At 33.8% G+C, this 21,958-nt stretch overlaps 4 protein-coding genes across 4 annotated transcripts; 2 read left to right on the top strand and 2 right to left on the bottom strand.

Annotated features, from left to right (window-relative positions):
* Nucleotides 1-215: 215 nt before the first annotated feature.
* On the bottom strand, nt 216-6,250 carry xit (ALG6/ALG8 family glucosyltransferase xit). The gene is made up of 8 exons (XM_085959302.1): nt 6,051-6,250; nt 5,181-5,453; nt 4,471-4,624; nt 4,022-4,264; nt 3,830-3,935; nt 2,471-2,669; nt 2,304-2,390; nt 216-816 (listed from the first exon to the last, which is right to left on the bottom strand). The coding sequence occupies exons 1-8, from the start codon at nt 6,107-6,109 to the stop codon at nt 384-386; spliced, it is 1,554 nt and encodes a 517-aa protein (XP_085815428.1). The 5' UTR covers nt 6,110-6,250; the 3' UTR covers nt 216-383.
* Nucleotides 6,251-6,418: 168 nt separating this feature from the next.
* On the top strand, nt 6,419-7,108 carry LOC147064105 (transmembrane protein 60). The gene has a single exon (XM_085959304.1). The coding sequence runs from the start codon at nt 6,569-6,571 to the stop codon at nt 6,971-6,973; it is 405 nt and encodes a 134-aa protein (XP_085815430.1). The 5' UTR covers nt 6,419-6,568; the 3' UTR covers nt 6,974-7,108.
* Nucleotides 7,109-7,155: 47 nt separating this feature from the next.
* Nucleotides 7,156-10,878, top strand: LOC147064104 (uncharacterized). Its single transcript, XM_085959303.1, has 3 exons — nt 7,156-7,562; nt 8,362-8,635; nt 10,116-10,878. The coding sequence occupies exons 1-3, from the start codon at nt 7,347-7,349 to the stop codon at nt 10,316-10,318; spliced, it is 693 nt and encodes a 230-aa protein (XP_085815429.1). The 5' UTR covers nt 7,156-7,346; the 3' UTR covers nt 10,319-10,878.
* On the bottom strand, nt 10,867-16,460 carry APC4 (anaphase-promoting complex subunit 4). The gene is made up of 7 exons (XM_085959301.1): nt 16,348-16,460; nt 16,019-16,137; nt 15,204-15,307; nt 14,413-14,598; nt 13,562-14,096; nt 13,204-13,403; nt 10,867-12,211 (listed from the first exon to the last, which is right to left on the bottom strand). Exons 2-7 carry the CDS (start codon nt 16,125-16,127, stop codon nt 10,898-10,900), a joined length of 2,448 nt encoding a protein of 815 aa, XP_085815427.1. The 5' UTR covers nt 16,128-16,137; nt 16,348-16,460; the 3' UTR covers nt 10,867-10,897.
* Between the last annotated feature and the right edge of the window lie 5,498 nt (nt 16,461-21,958).

Below are 21,958 nucleotides of genomic sequence, written 5' to 3'. Positions count from 1 at the left end.
AATAATTGCAACAATATTTTCACAAGCATGCATAAAATTTTATTTAAACGAAATCCACTTTTACTTAAAGATCATCAAACTAATGAAAAAACGCCTGATGCTTTTCAGTGTGATGTTGAAAACGAACAGTTACCTATGTTTAAAAATCCAAATTGTTTCCAGAGCCTACAAATGAGAATCGAAAACACCGCTGCATAAATAAAATCAACACTGAATAGTTTCAAACCGGTATATTATGATTTGTAGAGGGAACAAATTTTTTAAAAATAATTTTAAAATAAACTATACATAGACTTGTAAATAAATTTTATTAAAACTATGACTTTTCAATAATAATAATAATAATAATAGTTGATTCCGATAAAATTACATTAATTTGTACTTCACTTGACTTTCTTGGGACGCGAATCATTATCGAACACCCCCATAGACAAGAAATTGCCATACATCCTCAGCCAGCAATAGAGAACACCGATGGAGCAGTAGACCGAAGTCATCATCAGCGGCAAGAATTGATATGTCTTGTGATAACTGAACAGGCGGTGGAACACATTGTCGTACAAGCACAGCGGTATAAGACCAAATATATAAAGAGTCTCCAAGCAGTTGAGCATTGGAAGTCCTTTAAGGGCCGGTTTCTTGCACGCATACAGGCTTGGAAGTTGGCAAAATGCAATTCCAGAGTGGATGATAAGCATGCAGACTTTTATCGGGAATAGATTTGTGGGATAGAGAAGTGGGAAGAGTGAATAGTGACCAACGGTTGATAAAATCAGAAATACCCGACAATCATATGGATCCAATGCAGCGAGGAGGCTAAAACATAAGACCACACCATAAGATTAGTAAAAACTTCCAAATGATGCGTTGGTTAGTATAATAAAATCAAATACAGCCATTTAAGTCAAGGCGTGAGGTTGAAATTACAAACATATAGCTGAGTGTAAAAGGAAAAGGGAGATAATTATGAAAATTTAAAAAAGTTTTATTCAGATATAAAATGGGGGAAATAAAAACATAAAATCGGGAATTAAGTGTACTAAAATAAAATGGGGCTGCAGAAATTAGACGCAAATAACGGGAAAATGTGAATTCCGGGCATGTAAAATCAAATTCCACTGTATATTAAGACCTGAATCATTATGGTAAACCATGGGTATTGCTCTCCTTATTATGTCCTATTGCAGATTAACACTACAACAAGAATAACAGATTTCTCATACATGTTACATTATATGTATCATTAGGGATTGCAATACCGAATGAATATATCAATACCAGTATTTCGGTATTTATTATTGAATACCGGTATTCATCAAAACATACTATAGAAAAAAAGAAGTACTACCTATCAATAATTATAGCTATTAAAATCGATTTGAAACACTATTTTATAGCAGCCTAAAGTACCTACCTACATTTTATAATGTAGATCATTATTAGGTATGTATAGATCATAATATTTTAGAACTGCTAATTTTTACAAATACTATAAGTCCGGGTACAGGAAAATCTTTCTCAAATTTAACATTTGATGGATGTACCTACCTATTATCGACGTTGGATCAATAGTTATAGAATATATTTTCTTTTTCAAACTATTTTAATTCTTTAAGTATATTTGCCCACCCACGGTGGCCACGCGGCTTAAGCGTTGGACTATCACGCCGTGGGTCTCAGGTTCGAATCCTGGGTCTGGCAAGTACACATATTGTTTTTCAATTTGTGTGTGAGTCAGGGTATGGACCTAATAGGTTGAGCAAGTGGCTGACATCCATTTCTCGTAAAAAACAAAATCTGTTAATACAAACCTCTACTCTGTGGAGGCCCATATGATCCTATTAGGATCGGATATGGTCAAAAAAAAAAAAAAGTAAATTTGAGGGATTTTGTTTTATTTTTATTAAACCAACAAAAGGTTTCAGTCAATATATTTGTGTTTTGGCAGGATTAATCTTATACCAATATTTTGGATTTTTGAAACCGGTATTTTAGTATCGATAAATAATTAAAAACCGGTTTTGAAATACGGGTATTGCAAACCCTATGTAACATGTATGCCTTCCCTGGAGGAGTTTCAGCCATACACAAGGAGAAACCAGAAACTACTGCGTGGATTGATGCTTTGCTGGTTCCACTGTGATTGTTTTTGTGAATTTGTTTCTTAATGACTTTTCTTTTTGAACCAAATGTTTTTTTTACTATCGCCATAATTACGATTATATATTATATTATATTCAAAACCGTCTAATAAAAAACTACCTGTTTCATGTGTTATCTGAAAAGTAATATTTGGTACAAACCTCAATGGAATTATGATGAGGAGTATAGCCTTCTCATGGACGTGCCAACCAAACATAAATGAACAAGCGGCACAGACAGCAATGCATCTGCAAATGAAAAATATCGGATCAAATGAATATGACATCATAACTAATTTCATAACTTTGAGAAAAAGATTTTATCGAACCGTATAAAATGGAAAGGTCTCCGCTTTCTGTCCGCTCCCAATCTCCAAAGCTTCAGCAGAGCAGGCATCATGGCCAGGAATGTTAGTAAGAATGTTATGAAAGGAGTGATTGACGGCAAAATGGAATGATTGTACTCCTGCACTAGACCTCCGGTCATAGACCCAGCTGTAGTATGAATACGATAGCCGAATTTAGATACTGAAAACAAAAATTGTGTCTCTTAAACATCCATAGGTGTGTTCTAGCTGGTATACTTGAGTCAAAGTGGATTGATAAGCGTATTATTTATTATCTATAGGTATATAATTTGAAAACACTTCAGAATATAATTAAATAGGTACAGTAGGCGCTCGGTAATCCGGCAGCCATATTTTTTCACCTATGCCGGTTTGTCGGTAATGCCGGATTATTGGATTTCTATAGGAAATAATTCTATCACAGTTTTGCACAGTAAAATTCAGGCACCAAACTGCCGAGCGAACGGCTCTCCGCTTTGTAATACGACAGTTTAATGAGAAACTTGCCAGATTATAGAGCAGGAGAGCTGAGAGTTGCAAAATGACGGACTATTGGACGTGCCAGATTGGTGAACACCGGATTACCGAGCGCCTACTGTATGTATATCTTTTTTTGAAAAAATATTTTTTCAAGTATATTTCTCTGAAGTGTTTCAAATTATGTATGTTTTAATAAAGAATGTTATATTCTTAAATCTTATGAATTATTCGTTGAATAAAAAAAAGTGTTTGTTATCATTATTATCCATTATTACTACATTGTGGTATTACAAGATTGTGGTTTTGTCTGACTGGCCTCTGATAAGTCTTTTATTAATAATAATACAGGGATAAAATATTGTCATTGAGCTATTTAAAACCTCTGATGTGACGAAATTTAAGTTTTATAGGAGATAAAAACTACAAGAGTTTTTTTGAAAATCTCTCAATACAAGTTGATTTATCCGGGTAGTGGAGGGCTCATTCTCAAGTGTTTGAAATAGTTCCAATGTAATGACTACATACATTGGAGGTATTATGATCTTCAAATAAGACGTCATGTTGCATCAGAAGTTTCTATAATAATTTTGGTGGAATATAGAACATTCAAGTGTACTAAACTATGTGGTAGTGTAATATAAACAAATTGGAGATTTTAACTCAACGATGAACATTCATGGTAATTCATTTTGTAAATATTTGTGATTATGGTATTAGACCAGAGAATTCTTTTAGAATGCAATATGTGGGAAGAAGCCTCAATTTGCAATCAGAGTTATGTGGTGGCTATGAACGAATCATGGTTTTCAGTAACTCTGAGTATAAAATTAAAGGAAAATAAGTTATCATAAATACACTTACACACTATGGAAGCCGCCTTATCACCGATGTTATAAATAGCCCAAAAATTTGGAGCCCAGTATGCGTGTGTCAACCCTCGTTTGAATGGAAACAATCGTTCAATGATCTGTAGAAACACGGAGAGAAAATTTAATATTTCAAACCTTACTCAAAATCAAAAAGATAATTCTGAATAAATAGATATGTAACTACCTGTGGTATGTCTTTATAGAATGGTCCGAATGATGCAAAATAAACACTTATTACAGTGAATCCGAGCTTCGTGAGGTTTTTTATTGAAAACGAGTACCATGCCACGTTAATAGAGTCTCTTGAAGACACGGTGAAGCAGTAAGAGCGGAGAAGGTAAACAAAATAAGCTGGTGCTATGTATAAAAATATATGCTTCATATTCAGGAGTACTGCAAACCAGAAAGCTGAGCGCAAGAAGTTATTCTGAAATAGAAAATAAAATTAGACACAGAAATTATTGGGCCACACGTCACATGGAATAATTATTTCATTGGCTGTTTTGTACAACATAGCAACTGCTATGATAATTGACTATTATATCAATTTGAATATTAGCACTAACATTGTAATTACCTACAAAAATTTTAACCTTTCTAAAATGATTACGAAAGGATTTCATCAACACTTACTTTCATAGCTTCTCCGATGGACAAAAGCATAATTCCAAACATAATCCCGTTGTATTGAAAGTGTACATGGTCCACCATAAGTAGTCCTACATTTCCAAATAAAAGAACAAACAAAAGCACCTTCGTCTTTACTTCAGAGAAAGAGTCGCAACATCTATGGAAGCCAAAAATAATATATTCTTAGTAATTTTCATTGCTGTCAATTAAAACATTCTTTTAATTTAATCTGTGTTAATAATTAATAATATTAATTAATGTTGAATTCACCAGTTTCTACAATTGATCAAATTCTACAAAAGAACCAAATCAATTTAATAACAAAAAGATATATGTATTTTATACTTATCATAGACAAACAAAATGAGTTTATTTATCCATAATAGATAAAAAGGGGAAGATTCTGATTATTCTGATACAATTATGAAGAATTTACAAGTACACATTTTGTAAATCAGTGCGCACATGAGTGGCATAATGTTCACTTCGAAGCAGTGAATCATGGGTTTAATTCCAAAGTATAATAATTAATAAACTCACATCTTGTATGCAACGGTAAACTAACTCGCAAATGACTGTCGACTATTTCTCATTAAGAAACCTCCTCATAAAGCGGTTCAGATTTTCAATGTATTATAGAGCCAGGAAAAAAATGTAGTTTGTACTTAACATTTTTCTTATTAGCAACAATAGTAAAAATAAACAGATTTCACCTTTTAACTCCAATAGCGAACACCAAATCGGTAACAATAACCGACAATCTTTGAAAAAGAATTGTCTTCTCCGATGCATAGTTCAGGTTTGAGATGACGAGCATCTGCGGGTCAAAGAATTTTGCAACATGGGACAGTGCAAACTCAAACCAAGCAAAAAACGGTGGATAATCGAGAGTCCATTCTGACGTTTCTTCATAATACCATTGGCCAATGGGCTTTGAGTGAGTTATCGCAAGCCAATTTCTATGAACTTCAAAATCTGTTGAATGGCTGTAATATAATATAAAAGGAAATGTAAGATAAACATATAACTTAGACTGTTTCTTTTTTCCGCTTGTTAATATCTTTTACACCTTCTCACTGGTTCTTCGCTGCTTAAGCTTAAGTAAGATCCAAATGTTGTTTCGATTTTCCAATGAAATGTGGTCTCCCCACGGATTGTCATATTGTAATGGAAGGTAGGTATATTGAATACTGCACCTATATATACGTTTAATCTGTACGAGATAACCTCTTGAAATAAAAATAAAAAAAACTACTAGTCAAGGAATATCAGATTTGTGAACAATCATTGGATTTTCAATAATTATTGTCATTATTAAATGTGATGCTGCTGTACAAATTAATGTAGGTATGATGACAAAAAAGCATATTGTTGAAATCATGAATTAGAGAATATATTTTTGATGAACTCCAGCTGTTTTACTGTGATCTTTTATCCTACGGTGCTGTTATTGAAACTCATAAAATAATATCTTAAAATCATTCGATACGTCTTAATGGATTTTCAGAAACAAAATTAGTGGATGTTGATGAAAGGTGTGCTGTATTTAACTTAATATGTTGAAATACAATACATATACTTACTAGCATTTTATCAGAAGAATTTTTATGCATGTAACTACAAAAATAATTGCTAAGTACATTTTTACGGACGGTTAAAGCCTGCCGGCCACATCACCATGTCATGAAAAGCATCCATAGGCCGCCAGGCGCCAATCTGACATCTGTCAACTCAGCTGTTCCGGTGTTCCGCTGTTCAATTGTTAACCATGCAAGTCAGTATCATAGATAATGACAGTATTGTGATTAGTCTATGGTATTGTGTATCTGTCAAAATAATGATAATGTAATGGAGAACATAACCTAAACTTGCAAAATATAGTAATCCAGATATGAGATTATTTCATTCGGAAATCATCAAATTTAGCATTTTATAGCATCTATCGGCTGTAGTTATGAATTAATTGTGAATTCTTACCAATAGAGACTTTTTGTTACATGAAACTCGGCGAATCTTACAGCTGAAAATCTCAAATCTTCGTGAAATTTGTGTATCTTATTTTTTTGAAAATTCACGTTGAAGAAGTGTTTAATTATTAACTATGGCGATTTTTCACCGAGCGCTTTTTACCTGGTTCATTCTGCTCGTGTTCCTGATCCTGCTATGCCTGCGGCTCGAATCGAGAACACATTGGAACTGGTTCATAGTATTCATTCCAATGTGGATATACGATGGAATCCTGCTCATATATGTCCTCTTTCACATGATATCCCACTGCAAGAATGGCATGGAGAGATTTCGCGGGACATTAAATAAAAACATCTGGTACATAGCAGCCATCGGTTTGAAAATGGCCTCGCAGATAATAATCTGCATCAAACTGGAGTATGCCAAAGCGAATCTTCCAATCCACGTCGTGATGAGCCCTATCTGGCTGCTTTTAGTAGCAATATCCGGCGATGTGTTTGTGAAATTGATTAGAAATAATCCTAATACGAGATACTAGCGTTTGCCAGTTAATGTGACTTCTTAGGTGAAACATGAAAACAATTCGAACTTTAACATTTTGTAATGGAACCTTCTAATGAAGTCGTGTGAATCGTGTTTGACCTATTTTTCGTTCCACATAATATTTGCAAGCAAACAATAATATTTGATCATGTGACAGTTCTAAATTTAAATTTTGGCACAAGTATTCATTATGGCATAACTTCATCTCGTAAACTCTGTATCATAATACCATCATAATAATAAAACGTATTTATTTATCGACTTCTGTAAATATAATTTTTATTCTATAATTAATTGTAAGCTCTGTTGATTACAATATTAAATTAGTTCAGTGATAAGTAAAGCAATTTGTGGTGTAAATAGAAGTTATGGTGTCAAGGTACTACTTGCCTGCCCCTGAATTGGGAACGCAGGTCACCGAAGTTCCGGCTGGAGCAACAGCTGTACTGAACTGCAACAGCAATGACGACTCTCACAACTTCTTGTTCTGGCAACTCGGCCAGGACAAAATCATCGGCCCAGGGAATAGTTACGATGAGAGCAAATACAAGTACGAAATCCTATCAGGAAAACTTCTCATCAAGGTGGGTATTTTCAATATCATCATTGACTGCAATTTATTCACTGCTGGACAAAGGTTTCTCCTATTTCTTTCCATTCCTCTTGGGCCACCTATTTCTACCAAACTTAAATCAGTCAATCAATTCAATTCAGTAGATTTTAGGGTGGCACTGCTGGTGATTAGTGCATCTTGGGTATAACTATATTTCTGGCAGTCATCATCCGATTGCCGAGTGCATGCTAAACCATTCCATTAGTTTGGCAAAAAAAAGTTTTCAAGGTCTTCGGTATCATTGAATATATTTCTATGTTTTGTTGCATGTTTCTCCTTTAAATAATATTTGAGATTATGTATACATTGTGTCTTTCTCGATAATAGAAAAATCGTTTCATAATTCGACAATAACTGATTTGAGATGATAAAAATTCCACAACCATTATTAAATGACAATTTTCAAAATATTGTAAGAACATTATTTTCATGCTTTTCAAGCATTGTTGCCGAGGATTTGATATATTTTTTTATGTTATGAATTGGGGGTCCCTTGTCAGGGCATGCATATGTGAGTACAGGTTGCAAGCATTGATTGAATACTTTACGCTTTAGGAACAATAGGAAGTCGCTTTTAAAAATAAAATTATACAATTAAACATGATTATTATAATAGTAATTATAATGAAATTTGAATGGTATTATACTTCTACTTTGAAATGTGAAAGATTTCATTAGAAAACTATTTATCTATTAACCTAGACTTGTACATCTTTATCATGTCAATTTTTATTATATTCTGTTATATCTCTGTCAACCTAATATTTCAGAGTGTGTCCCCATCGGAAACCGGCTATTACCGATGTGTATCCAAACACATCGACAGAGGAAATCTGAACATCGGAGCTGTGGAAATGATTGTGAAAAATAATATGGCCGCAAAGTACCAAAGTCCTCAAACCGAAATTGTAGATACATCCGATATGGAAGCTGTTAAGATAATATTTATTATTATATCACTTCTTGTGCTGATTGGATGCGCTGTGATGTTTTACCGACTCAAAAAGGCAGAAAAACGACGTAATGCTCGGCTGGTCATGCTAAGTAAGCAGTTATCTTTCAAATTTATCAACGTGTTCGGACATTTTTTCTAGATATTAATAATTTAATTGATGTCTCTCGATACGTGAAAAAATCGCCTGATCAATGATATAATAATTATCTATTACTTTTGATTTTTAAAATGATCATTTAATTACTATTTTTACGCCACTATTTTTTTATGATGGGCAAACATTATTTTATTATTGAGTATTTCTGTACATGAAGACAATAATTAAGTCCTTCCCCAGTAAAAGATTGTTATCGGAAAAATGCTACTTTTTGATAATCACCATACATTTGTATACAAACAAGTCAAAAATCATTGTTTAACCCTTAGCTGCCATGGTGGTTTACAAATTCCCAGTGAAAAATGCTACCATTTATAACTATTGTGAGCAAGTGGCTGACATCCATTTCTCGTAAAAAACAAAATCTGTTAATATAAACCTCTACTCTGTGGAGGCCCATATGATCCTATTAGGATCAGACATGGTCGGGGGGGGATTATATTTTATAATCACTATACTCTTTTTACCACGTTAGCCGCGCGGCTTATAGTGTCGTGGGTCCCAGGTTCGCATCCTGGGTCTGACGAGTACACGTCATATTGTTTTTCAATTTGTGTATGACTCAGAGTATGGACCTAATAGGTTGAACAAGTGGCTGACATCCATTTCTCGTAAAAACAAAATCTGTTAATACAAACCTCTACTCTGTGGAGGCCCAAATGATCCTATTAGGATCGGACATGGTCGAAGAATACCCTTTTATTGACTGTGTGAAATTGGATAATTAATTTAACACATTTATATAACTTTATTATTTATATAAATTTACATAATAACACTATTAATAAAAAATAAAACCCATTTCAGAGTATTTCAGCCCAAAGTTTTTCATCCGTTTACAAATCATCACAATTACTATCAGTCGGAAAACAATTGACACAGCAACATGGACAATTTCTAGAATAGCATTTATAACACTAAAATATTGCTTCAAAATCGAGTTACAACTTGCGGTACTTTAAAAACTATCCAATACCGTCTTATTTGTATTCTTAGTTCAATGGAAACAAAATAATCACGACTGACAAAATTTAGCGTGCACATGTTGGATCTCAACGGTCTACCTCCACTCTTCGCCGCTGCAACAAACACTACTAGATATTAGAGTGATGACATGCAGCACATACCACATGATTTAAACGCTATTATCTCAAAACAAACATTTCAGGATAATGTCACTTTTCCGGAAGGGCTCAATTTCTATTGAAGTTATATAATTTGTAGACAACATGCACCGGTCATGCATTTAACAACTTGCTAGTATGTGTCAACGCAATGCAATATCTTTTTTACCTCAACAGTAATTTTATGTAACAGTCTGTTCACGCATATTTTATAATCGAGAAACAAAATTTTACACCTACAGCAAAATGGGCTGTGAACGTGTTAAGTAAATATTTTTTTATTTTCAGATGAAGAGGATGATGATGAAGGAAGTGGAGACGAGATCTACAACAGAACGACAACGATAGTAAATGATACAGTGCCAACTCCCGGACCTAGCATAGCTCCTACCGAACATATAACGGGAATCGACAACAGAGGTCTTGACGCTGACTTCAATTCAGTGTTTGAGCAAATATCAATCAACGCGTCGAATAGAAACTTTATTTGAAAATATTTTATGGCTGTGAGAATAGATATAATAAAATCAAGTAGACATAGAATTTACAAGGATATTATTACTTTTTCTTGTGTTACAAGTGGCTTACACTAAAACATTCAAGATATCTTGAAAATAAGAAATAATATGTACCATGCTATTTTTCAATGTGCTTCTATGATTAGTACTTACATAATATGTAGTGGTTACAATACCGTAAATTGAATTTGCATAATTTGGTTATTTAGATGAGAGCAAATAATTACCCGATACACACATAAATAATTAAATTGTCATTATAATACACAAGACTGGTCACAGACCGACAACAAGCAGACCACAGATTACTTGATTAATATCAGAGTTTGAGAGCTCTCTGAGTCTGTCGGTACCGTTCTTATAAATAATTCCTAAAACTCTGAAACATTCAAATACATAAAATTTCTTAATCCAATGTACAAAAGTCAATATACATTAGTGCTGCGAATTTATACGGATAATTCTAATTTATATATCTAATAATATACCTAGGTACAGGTCAATGTATTAATAAAAACACATTCTTTACAGTTTTTTGAATTTATTTAGATATTACATTATATCAGATGTATCCAAATCCAATGATGCAGAAATTTGATTTCCTTCCATGGGATGTAAGGAAGAATTATTTATCAAGGCACTCTCGTTGAGTGAAATATGCTGACTTGTATCGCTGTGTTGTGTCGTCGAATGCGATTGAGGAGTCGTATCGAGAGTTTCATCATCATCATCCTCTCCGTCCACTTCCATTTCAAATAGTCGAACTTTCCGACAAGTCTTTGATAAAACAACGGCAACTTTACGGCCACCCGACACAGCAATCTTACAAACGGATATTTTGTCAAGAATTTTACATGCACCGGGTTCCAGCATTCCAAAAGCATTAAGTCTGGTTATATCTCGAACGGAATCAACTCCTTGATTTTTTTCACTCACTTGTATCTGTTTACTGTTGTCTCGCGCGGTTTTGACAGGAAATTGTACAAACGCTGATATTTCTTCATCATTTGGTTGCTCTAGTAAAACTGATAACGTGTCTATAGAATAAAACTGAACGTCGACAGTTTTCAGTCGATTTCCATCTAGCGGTTCTAATTTACTGTCATTGAGATTGCCACAAGCATGAAAATAGAAATAGCTGGACTTTGTTGATAAAATGTCATTTTTGTAAGAAATCTCTACGAAATAAAAACCTCTATCCGATGATGATGTATCTGTGAAGGCTAATAGCACACAACACTCTTCTGGAACGTTAATCTGCGTTACTCTTAGACTGGTTGATACGAAACTGTCATTAAAATGACATGGTACACAATCAATTATGTTTAAAAGTGTAAATTGTGTAGCCAATGACTTCTCGGAGCAGTTAAAAACTTTTTGAATAGAATTTTTTAAATATTCTTGTTGCTGGACAAGAGAAAACTTCTTAAAACTTTTCATAATACCAGAGTATTCACTCAGGCAAGAGTTGTCTTTCAAGAATTTCATCCAAGGATTTTCGTCATCTTCAGTGGTAATAGTCAAGTCTTTATTTACCAAGTACTGACCGAGCCTTTCAAGATTAAATTTTCCAGTTTTTTTCTCTTCAGTACCGTCTTTTGGAAATTCCGAACTCTCCACACCCACCTTATCAAAATTCTGCAGGAATTCAGCTATGTATGTCAAATCTTGTTGTGTTATTTTAACAATTTCTGATGGCACATGCTCATCCATTAATCTGATGATTACAACATAAAGCCATCTAAAAAAAGCTTTATAATTTTTCATAGAATGATCGATCACTTGCTGCAACTCTAAGCACTTATTTATAAAAGCACTGCTAGCCGAAAGTGCTTGCGTAACAGCGTCTTCTTCCAAACCAAGAATCTGAAAATATCACAACAATAAAATGATCATATATAATTAAATTGTTGTTTGCACACATTGTTAGATTATGTGTATGAATTACACCCACAATGGCCGCGCGGCTTAAGCATCTGCCTATAGCGTCGTGGGTCCCAGGTTCGAATCCTAGGCAAGTACACATATTGTTTTTCAATTTGCAATTGTATGAGTCAGAGTATGGAACTAATAGGTTAGGCAAGTGGCTGACATCCATTTCTCGTAAAAACAAAATCTGTTAATGCAAACCTCCACTCTGGATGCCCATATAATCTTATTAAGATTAGACATGGACGGATAAAAAAAAAAATTACACAAAACATTGAAACAATCTTGTTCAACTGGCATATCACCAGTGTTGATGCAATAAGTACCGCAAAAGAGCTGGAATTTTTAAAATGAGTTTACTGCTCTCTGTTGTTATACATCGTGATACATTGGTAGGTGTATTAAACTTTCAGAATGGACCAATAGTTTTCTTTTTATCGACTTAAATGAATTACATTGTATGAACCAAGCATACTACTTGCTGTTAGCAAAATTGTGTATATATGTTAGTATTCCATAATGCCGATGAACCATAATCAAATTATTTGAAAACAAGACATTGGCTGTGTGAACCTATTACACGCACGTGTGGGGCAATTCTGTAGGTACCATTAGTACACAGAACATCTCAGTCAATGAAATAAAAAATCTCATTTGGATTTTGATTGGAAATTTCATTTGTGGGGTAAAAGGCATTTTTTGATGGAAATGTAAATATTCTTAAATAATTGAAGGAAAGAAAAATATTCTTGCTTGGTAAAAAATATGAAAATACAACTGACGGGCAAGAAATACTGATAACAGAGACAGTAATATTTCCATTGTCTGTGGTAGTGGGTTATAATAATATGAATAATACTTATAGATAGATACATATTATTATGTACACATTATTCCATTAATAAAAATCATTTTTGTTAATTAAGTACCTGATATCTGTGAGTAATTCGGGCAAGACCTCTCAGTTCAGCCAAATGGTAAGTGAGACTGTATCCAACAGTGTTAAGATGTTTCAGTACTAGCCTTTGTATCGTTGAATAGCTTAGCTCTATGGAGGATCCAAATTTCTTCAGACCCTTTGCTGTCAGATCCTGAAGGAGGAACAGTTCCAGCTCATCAGAAGGAACTCCTACAAAATGATTTTAAAGAAAATTAAATGTACCTACCTAACAAATAACATTTATGTTTTATTCACATAAAACTTTCAAACATCACGTTGATGTTATAAATAATGGTAACATCTTTTGATGATATAGTATTTAATTAAGTAGGTAGTAAAATAAATACCGAGCATCAAAAGGTCCAAAAAATCTGCAGACACTCCACCTTCAGGTACATGTGATGCATACTTTTCTAATTTAGAATCCATTTCAAGAAGTATTTGCTCCCAAGCTTCTGTAATAGATGTCATCGTTTGATCGACATAAGTTATTAGATTTACAACATAGCCATGCTTAGTCGCAAGAGCGTGCAATTCATCCGAGTATGCTGCTAAAACCTCCGTATCAAAGATCATCAATTTCAAGCGACCATCTTTGCTGTTTTCGGCAAATATTTGAAGAGTCGTAAAGTCATCAGATAATTGAGCATCAATCAGTTTGATGCTTTCTGTTTGCGAATTAAAGTACTTTTTCATGTCAATAATGCCACATGGGTAGAATCCAAAAACACTCATGTGGAATTCGCCGTCCTCGTAACCGACCATTAATATATTAAGGTGAGTTTGTTCTTTACATTCCTTGAAATCACTTAAATTTTCTTCTGTTTTATTATAATTTGAATTGAACCCTCTTGGGTGCGGTAAAAAAGTACTAGAGTCATCCTGCAACACAAATTGACAAATAATATTAATCATTTTATCACTTTTAATAAATTGATCCTTGTAAAGAATTTCTATCATGGTTCCCCTAGATGTGGATGTGCTTTATATTGTTTAGTTACATTGTGGTCTATTAAAAATGATAAGATAATTTATTTAATTATATGATAAATTTATTCACTGTGGCGTGGCGTAGACATCATTTCATCTCCCAACATATAGAACTAAAGCAATAGAAAACAAAACTTACAGGTATTCTAATCTAAAAATCCTGGTGATTAATTAATAAAAGTTGAATTCCAAAAAATAGTTTCCTTACATATATCCTGTAACCGGATTGTGAATTTTGACTGGTGGATCTTTGGCCCCATGACAAGCAAGTCACGCTTCCGTGGCCCTCACTGCTAGATGCATCAGAAGGGCCAATTTTACTTGCAAAGAGAATTTCTTTATCTTCAACGTCAACCAATGAGATCCTTCCACAGCTGTAGCCAACTGCCAATACCTGTATTTATTAATAAACTAATCACTTTGAATACTTCAAAAAAAGATATTTTCTCACCTTGAGGATTTGACTTGGGAAAAATAAGAAGCAAATTGTTACTGTGATTCGTTTCCAAGTTAGTGGACGACAGGGACTAACCTTCAAATAAAAATGACCCTAGTTAACCGGCGAATGATTCCCCTTATCTTGCGCCGCCCTGCCATTTTCTTTTGGTGCGGTGCACGCGGAAAGTACAATCGCCCGCCAAATCGTACAGTTATTTGTAGTGTTTCAAGTATTTTATTTTTAATATTTTATCATTTTCAATTGAAGTGTTGGTTACGTGAACTATTTGAGGGCTTTGTTAGTTCTCGTACATGAGCTCATGACAGTACCAGTAAGCTTAAAACAGAGATAATTTATTTTGAAAGCTTTGAATCAATAGAAAATTGGGGTTCTCAAGATTCAGAATCAAAGGTTTCAGTTCCAAAATAATTATGGGGTTCCTGAGTTCTGGTTCCAATAACACCACTGGAGATACAGTATCTGTGCACTAACCTATCAATATTTTTATTCACTTAACCTGCCTATCTTCATAGAATATTATGAGTAAGGTGGTTGGTTACCTTTCCATCAGGCCGCCATGCCATTCCTCTGACAAGACTATTTTCCATTGGAGGTGGAAGTAGCCATACTCTTTGCCAATTCAAGCGATGCAAATGAACTTCACCTAAAAGTTAAATATATAATATAATAATGTAGAAGTTTATTGAGGGAATAAACAATTCTATTGAATGTTATATTATTAATATTAAAAAGAGAATGTACAACAGCTTACCAGTCAGTTACGTCTCTCTAAGGAAGTATTTTTTAAATACCTATATTAAATTTACCATGCCAAATTTATACTTTGACTAGTACTACGTTTTTCACGAGAGGAAGTGTGCAAGAACTACAGCACCTATTTGCCCTATCTGCAATAGAACCACAACCTGGGTGCGATATGGGACTGTACACACGTGACAGTGCCCAACGCACAAGGGCTTTATAATATCCCGTAAAATTAATTAAAGTACAGTTCTACACTGATATAATATATCAAAATGACGAATTTTATTCATTGTAAATGATTATTATATTTTGCCGTAAGTAGTTGTCTGTGGTCAAAAGTGGAGATTTATAATTTTTATTGGGCAAGTGACTGGTAAGGTCTCGTATATTAGAGCCGTAAAAAGATATGCTGTATCATGAGAACTATCCATAGTGTAGTTATTAGTATAATTATAATATGACAATAAAAACATTGCATACTCAAATGCAATGATGTTCATCTTTCAAGAAAGAAAAATACATGATTTATTGGGTCTAGACCTAACCTCGTTTATATTAGTCTGGTAGTTTACCGGACTGGCCAGGTATAATAGCTGATAATAATACATACCTTTGGAATTACTAAGTGCTAGTAAATCCATTCGATTACACCAGACCATCATCTCCACACAACTGGCGACATGCCTCTCTTCGATTTGTTTCATTCCACTGGCTGACATGTCTTACGTGCTGAAAAGATGTAATGAGAGAGCTTTCAAATGTACTATAATAAACTGATTATTATTGGGCGTTCAATTACTTCGAATATACTACAAAAGTAAGATAGCATAAATAACTGATAAGCCATTTTCTTGGTTGGACACTCAAACAATAAAAAATCAAGATCATCTTCAAGAGTTCATCTCAAACTACTAAACTATGTGAAACAACTTAGCTCACCTTTAATTTGATAACTAAGCAAAATGCAGTTGAAATCGTCTCAACTGTTCGTGAAAAGACATTTATTAAAACGTTTACCCGCTCATCGACATGTTTGAATTGAAATTACGAGTGACATTTGACAGATAGTTGCCTAAGCAAAAAATAAAACCATAATGTAATGTGGAAAGTCGCTCGACGCTACAGGCGCTGAAAACAATAATAACAACTATTTATTTCGTAGGGATTGTAGTATTACCTACAATAATTACTCTTTTTTTTTAAATTTAGTTCTATAATCTTTAGACTATTTTTTTTAAATTTACTGACTGGATACTTTAACCATTAAAATGGCTTTAATTAATTTATTTTTGTTAAATGATACGGTTATGACGTAAGGTATCCAATGTCATAGAAGGTGGGTACCTACCTTTATTTATTTGAACTTTTTACATGATTTTTTTTTATTTCTGCCCTTATATTAAGGTTCAAATAGACTATATGACGATCGGGCACATATATGCTAAGGGCGTTTTATTGTCTATTATCAAATCTATGCCATTCCGACATATTATACATACATATTGTATGACAGCTATGACATCCTATTTACACTGTAATGCTTCAAATACACTCTATGACGATCGGTCATATATATATCGAAAAACCCGTTTCTTATGTTGTCGTCCTGTGTCACACGGTGTCACACGGTGTCACAGAGTGTAAATAAGATGTCATAAAGGCCGGCCACACGCTTATGCTTCACTACAGTATTGCCTGCGCAAACCGGTTTGCGCAGGCAAACCCGTGCGTGTGGACGGCAAAACTGTATACCGCGCAAACCAAAAAGTGCGGCCTGCGTAAAATTCAACTTGTTTGAAATTTTAACTGCGCAAACCGAGTTTAACAAGCCGCGCTCAGTTCATCGACGGTTACGGTCTTTTTTCATTCATACTTATTTGTTTTCATTGGATTTAGAATACCTAATATTACACATATTATTGTTGGTAGGTACGTTCTTTAAATTCATTAAACTCTGCCTAAACAAAATCACAATAGAAAAAAATATATTAAGATATCTATAAAATATTCATATTTATGTATGATTTAATTGCAAAATTTTAGATATTTAATAGATAGACTAGTATTTTTTGACTATTATCTATTATGGCTTGGTTTTCGCAGGGTTTAATTGAATTTTAAAAACTAACCAACAACATTTGTAAATTGTAGTCTTATGTCAATGAAAACAAATACGTATGACTGACAAAGTTTAGTGTCACGCTCATGCTTCACCATGGTGTTGCCTGCGCAAACCGGTTTGCGCAGGCAAAACCGTGCGTATGGACGGCAAAACTGTACACCGCGCAAACCAAGAAGTGCGGCCTGCGTAAAATTCAACTTGCTTGAAATTTTAACTCCGCAAACTCAAAACTGAAGGAGGTAAGTTGTTACTAGTTATACTACTACTTATTACTTGGTATGTACGTACGTCATGGCACCCACATCCTGAAGCGAGGCCCCAGGCCAAGATCATTGGCGGGCCCCCCTACCTATAGCGTTCCCCAAATGTTGTTCCGCGAAGTAACAGTTAGTATTTATTGTTTTGTTGAGAACCTCCTACCTACGAAGTATTTAATATCGACAAACTATAATCAATAATTTTTAGGTATTCCACAACCATAGTATTTCAAACTTTTAACAATCTCAAAGTAAACAGGCGACTTTTTTTACTATTAGAGCAAATTTTTGATGCGTGTATATAGTATGGTACGCGGACCAAAATTATAGTAGGTACCTGGTCCCAAAAATTATAGTATTTTGTCCAAAAATAAAATAGTAGTTAGCTACCTCGGTTGAAAATGTATAGGTTTTTTGTCTGTCACAAAAAAGTAGGAAACGGGGAATTCCCTCTATTACAAAATTATAGTACTTCGCACCAAATTATGATATGAAAATATCGTAATTTTGGTATTTTTGGTGTATTTTTTATTGTAGAAATGAAATCTAAAAGTATAGTATTTTGGCGATATGAAACAGGACTTATTTATAGTACGCCCATAATATTATAATTTTGAATATTGGAAAAAATACACAAAAATTACTAAAATTTCGATATTTCCGTACTATAAATTAGTGCATACTAAAATTTGGAGAACCTGGAAAAAAAATACTCGAAAACGTAAAAAAAAACCCTTGACTTGGTTTAAACTTTAATTGAAAATGAAACTTCTTGAATTCGTCGGTAAGCGTTTTTGGTCGGAAGAGGTACCTAGCTAAATAAAAGGGGGTCCCGGAATTTCTCATATTCTTCGTTTTTTTTTTGGTGACAAGCAAAAACCTTATACATTTTCAACATAGAGATGCAAATGGTTTGTATCTTTATGCATTCGTTTTATAATCAAATATATTTAGATGCAATTCCACTTGCATCCTTCCGCTTCTCAGATAGGTAAGTAGGTATGACATTTTGCATCATTATGACGTTATGTATATTATCTTTCTTATTATATTATGACCTAGGACTTGCATCTCTTTGCAACTAATGCCACTAATAAATAATAGCCTGCCCGTACACGTGCGTGGATTTACTGCCAGCAATAAAGCTTGTGCGTATATCGAGGCCTGCATGCATGAATCAAAAAAGTTCGGAAGCTTCTGAATTTCTGTCAGCAGTAAATCAATGCACGTGTAAAGGGGGTATAAAGCTTTTAGCATGACGATTCTTATAAAAACTCATTTCCCCCAAAAATGGAGTTGCGTCCTTTTGCCTCAAACAGAAAGGATATTTTGACGGCGCACCTATAAAAATACATACAGGTGCTTTCCAAATTGAAGCACGAATATGTTGATTATCATAGATTGGTGCACATATTAAAAACAGTTAAGTACTAGATAGCATTACAGCTATGTGGGGTGTTTTATGAGATTCTTTTGACCGGACCTTCAGTGCTGATGCGGTTGCTTTTTTCAGAGATATTTTGACGGGGTACCTACTGAAACAAAAAACGAGAATTTTTCGCGTATTGTAGAGGGAAAAACAATTTAAAAAATACATGAAAAAATGTGAAAAGGTTATGATAAAATTACTCAAAGGTTTGCCATTCAAAATGGAAAAAAAATGTTTTGTGTTAAAACTTGGCGGCCGCTCAAAATCAAAACTTCTAGCTTCTAACTTTAAAAATAAAAAATAAGTCATTTAAAAGGTTTAAATAAACATTTAAGAAAAATATAAAAGAATTATTGAAGTACTTACTTACTTATCTCAATCACTAAATTTAAAAAATAAATATCTCTCTAAACCTAAACTGTTAAACAAAAAAGCACGTTTTTGTGCAAGTGATTTAAATACGAGGGTGGGTCAATAAGTCCTTAGAAAAGCTGACAGGTGGCGCGACTAGTACTGCAAGCGGTTTGTTTTCATGCAGCGGCACTACCGATTCAGTATGCTGCGAAGTTTCAATCAGATTGGTCGGGTTGTTGTGTGTTTCTCGTACATTTAAAAAAAAAATTTGCTTGTGGAAAATGGAAAAATGGAAAATGGAGAAAATTGAGTTTAGAGTTGTTATTAAACATTTTAATATAAAAGGGTTAACATCAAAGGAAATAAAAAATGAGTTGGATTTAGTTCACGGCATATCTGCTCCTTCACTTGCAACTATTTATAACTGGTTAAATGAATTTAAACGTGGTCGTACATCAACAAAGGATAAACCACGCTCAGGACGTCCTGTAGAGGTGACTACACCAGAAATGATCAATAAAATCCACGATATGGTATTAAGTGACCGAAGATTAAAGTTAGGTGAGATAATTGAGGTTACAGGGATCTCAAAAGGTAGCGTCATTTCTATTTTACATGACAAATTGGGCATGAAAAATATTTCTGCAAGATGGGTGCCGCGTTTGCTCACAGTCGACAATAAACGCAATAGGGTGGTGGCCTCTAAAGCCCTGTTGTCGCTCATGCAACGCAATCCGGATGAATTTTTTCATCGCTTTGTAACTGTAGATGAAACATGGATACACCACTATACTCCCGAGACGAAAGAACAGTCAAAGCAGTGGATTGCGAAGGCAAGCCATGTCCAAAGAAGGCGAAAACCGTAAAATCAGCTGGTAAGGTTATGGCTACTGTATTTTGGGATGCACGTGAAATTATTTTCGTTGACTATTTGGAAAAAGGAAAAACAATAACAGGGGATTATTATGCATCTTTATTGGACCAGCTAAAAAACAAAATTGAAGAAAAACGGCCTCATTTAAACAGGAAAAAAATCCTCTTTCATCAGGACAATGCCCGTGTTCACACATGTTTACGATCAATGGCTAAAATTGAAGAATTAAAGTTCGAATCGGTCGACCACCCACCGTATTCGCCAGATTTAGCCCCCAGTGACTTTTTCCTTTTCCCAAACTTAAAAAAATGGCTAAGTGGACAACGTTTTTTTTCAAATGAAGAAGTCATCGATCGGACAAATGCTTATTTTGAGGACCTTCCGAAAACTTATTTTTCTGACGGTTTAAAAAAAATTGAGAAACGTCTTACCAAGTGTATTGAGCTCCAAGGAAATTATGTTGAGAAATAAAAAAAAAATACAAAAATAAAACCTGTTTTAATGCTTTTTTCTAAGGAATTATTGACCCACCCTCGTATAAGCCAATAATGGACAAAATAAATGTATAAAAAGTTATAAAAGTTTGTTGAATAGTTCTACTTAATGGTTATCAAATATTTCATGTAGAAAAAAAAACAAACCAACGCAGTCAGGTTTTGCATACAATTTTGAAAATCAAATAATTATTAAGAAGACAAAAAAGTGCACTAACGTTCACTGCCGATCCACAAGTGTTTGCAATTTAAAATTTTCGAAAAATTAAATTTTAGTGTTTCAATCCAGTATCCAGCAATTTAGCTGGATACCCCAAATTAATAACGCACTCAAAAAAGTTGAAATTCCAAAGATAAATGTTCCGGGTATGTGGACATAATATGGTAGATTATAAATAACCATCTGTGATATTAAACATTGTTTAAATCATAATTATTCAATTATTATTAAAATTTAAGAGCAAATTTATGTAAAAAGTTAATAATAATAATAAAAATAGATTAGCACTTGAACGACATACACTTACATTAAACGTAAACAAATAGAATTTTGTATAAAAATTGTTAACAAACAAAATATAGGTAGGTAAGTAGATATAGGTACTATACTAACAAACAAGCAAGACGTGTGCCCGTTATGCAGGAATAAAATATTTTTATTTTAATTGGAAGTAGTTGCGGGTGATCCAGTGGAATGTAGTTTAGATAAAAGCTCGCAATTTTGTACGATACTTTTAATTAGAAAGCAAGGTTCAAGTTTTAAGCATAAAACCTTTAATTAATTAATACCTATATTTGAACACAATACGTTGGATGCTTTGAGAGAAGAATATTGCTAACAGCAGTAACAGCTATATTTTATATCATTATCTGCGGTGGCGAACCTATGGCACTTGTGCCACGTTTCCACATCAGGGAAAATTTATTTGCATGCGAAAGAATTTATTGTAGAATCATGTAAAACTTCAATCACTGACACGCAGAACGTCCCAGTCGATGTAGCACCTAGGAAAAGTGGCA

The sequence above is a fragment of the Rhyacophila brunnea genome, unplaced genomic scaffold, assembly GCF_057557595.1.
Source record: "Rhyacophila brunnea isolate RB1 unplaced genomic scaffold, BYU_Rbru_1.0 scaffold_8, whole genome shotgun sequence".
NCBI classification, from domain to species: domain Eukaryota; kingdom Metazoa; phylum Arthropoda; class Insecta; order Trichoptera; family Rhyacophilidae; genus Rhyacophila; species Rhyacophila brunnea.
The sequence above is the reverse complement of the archived record's forward strand: the minus strand, read 5'-3'. Positions and strand labels throughout refer to the sequence as shown.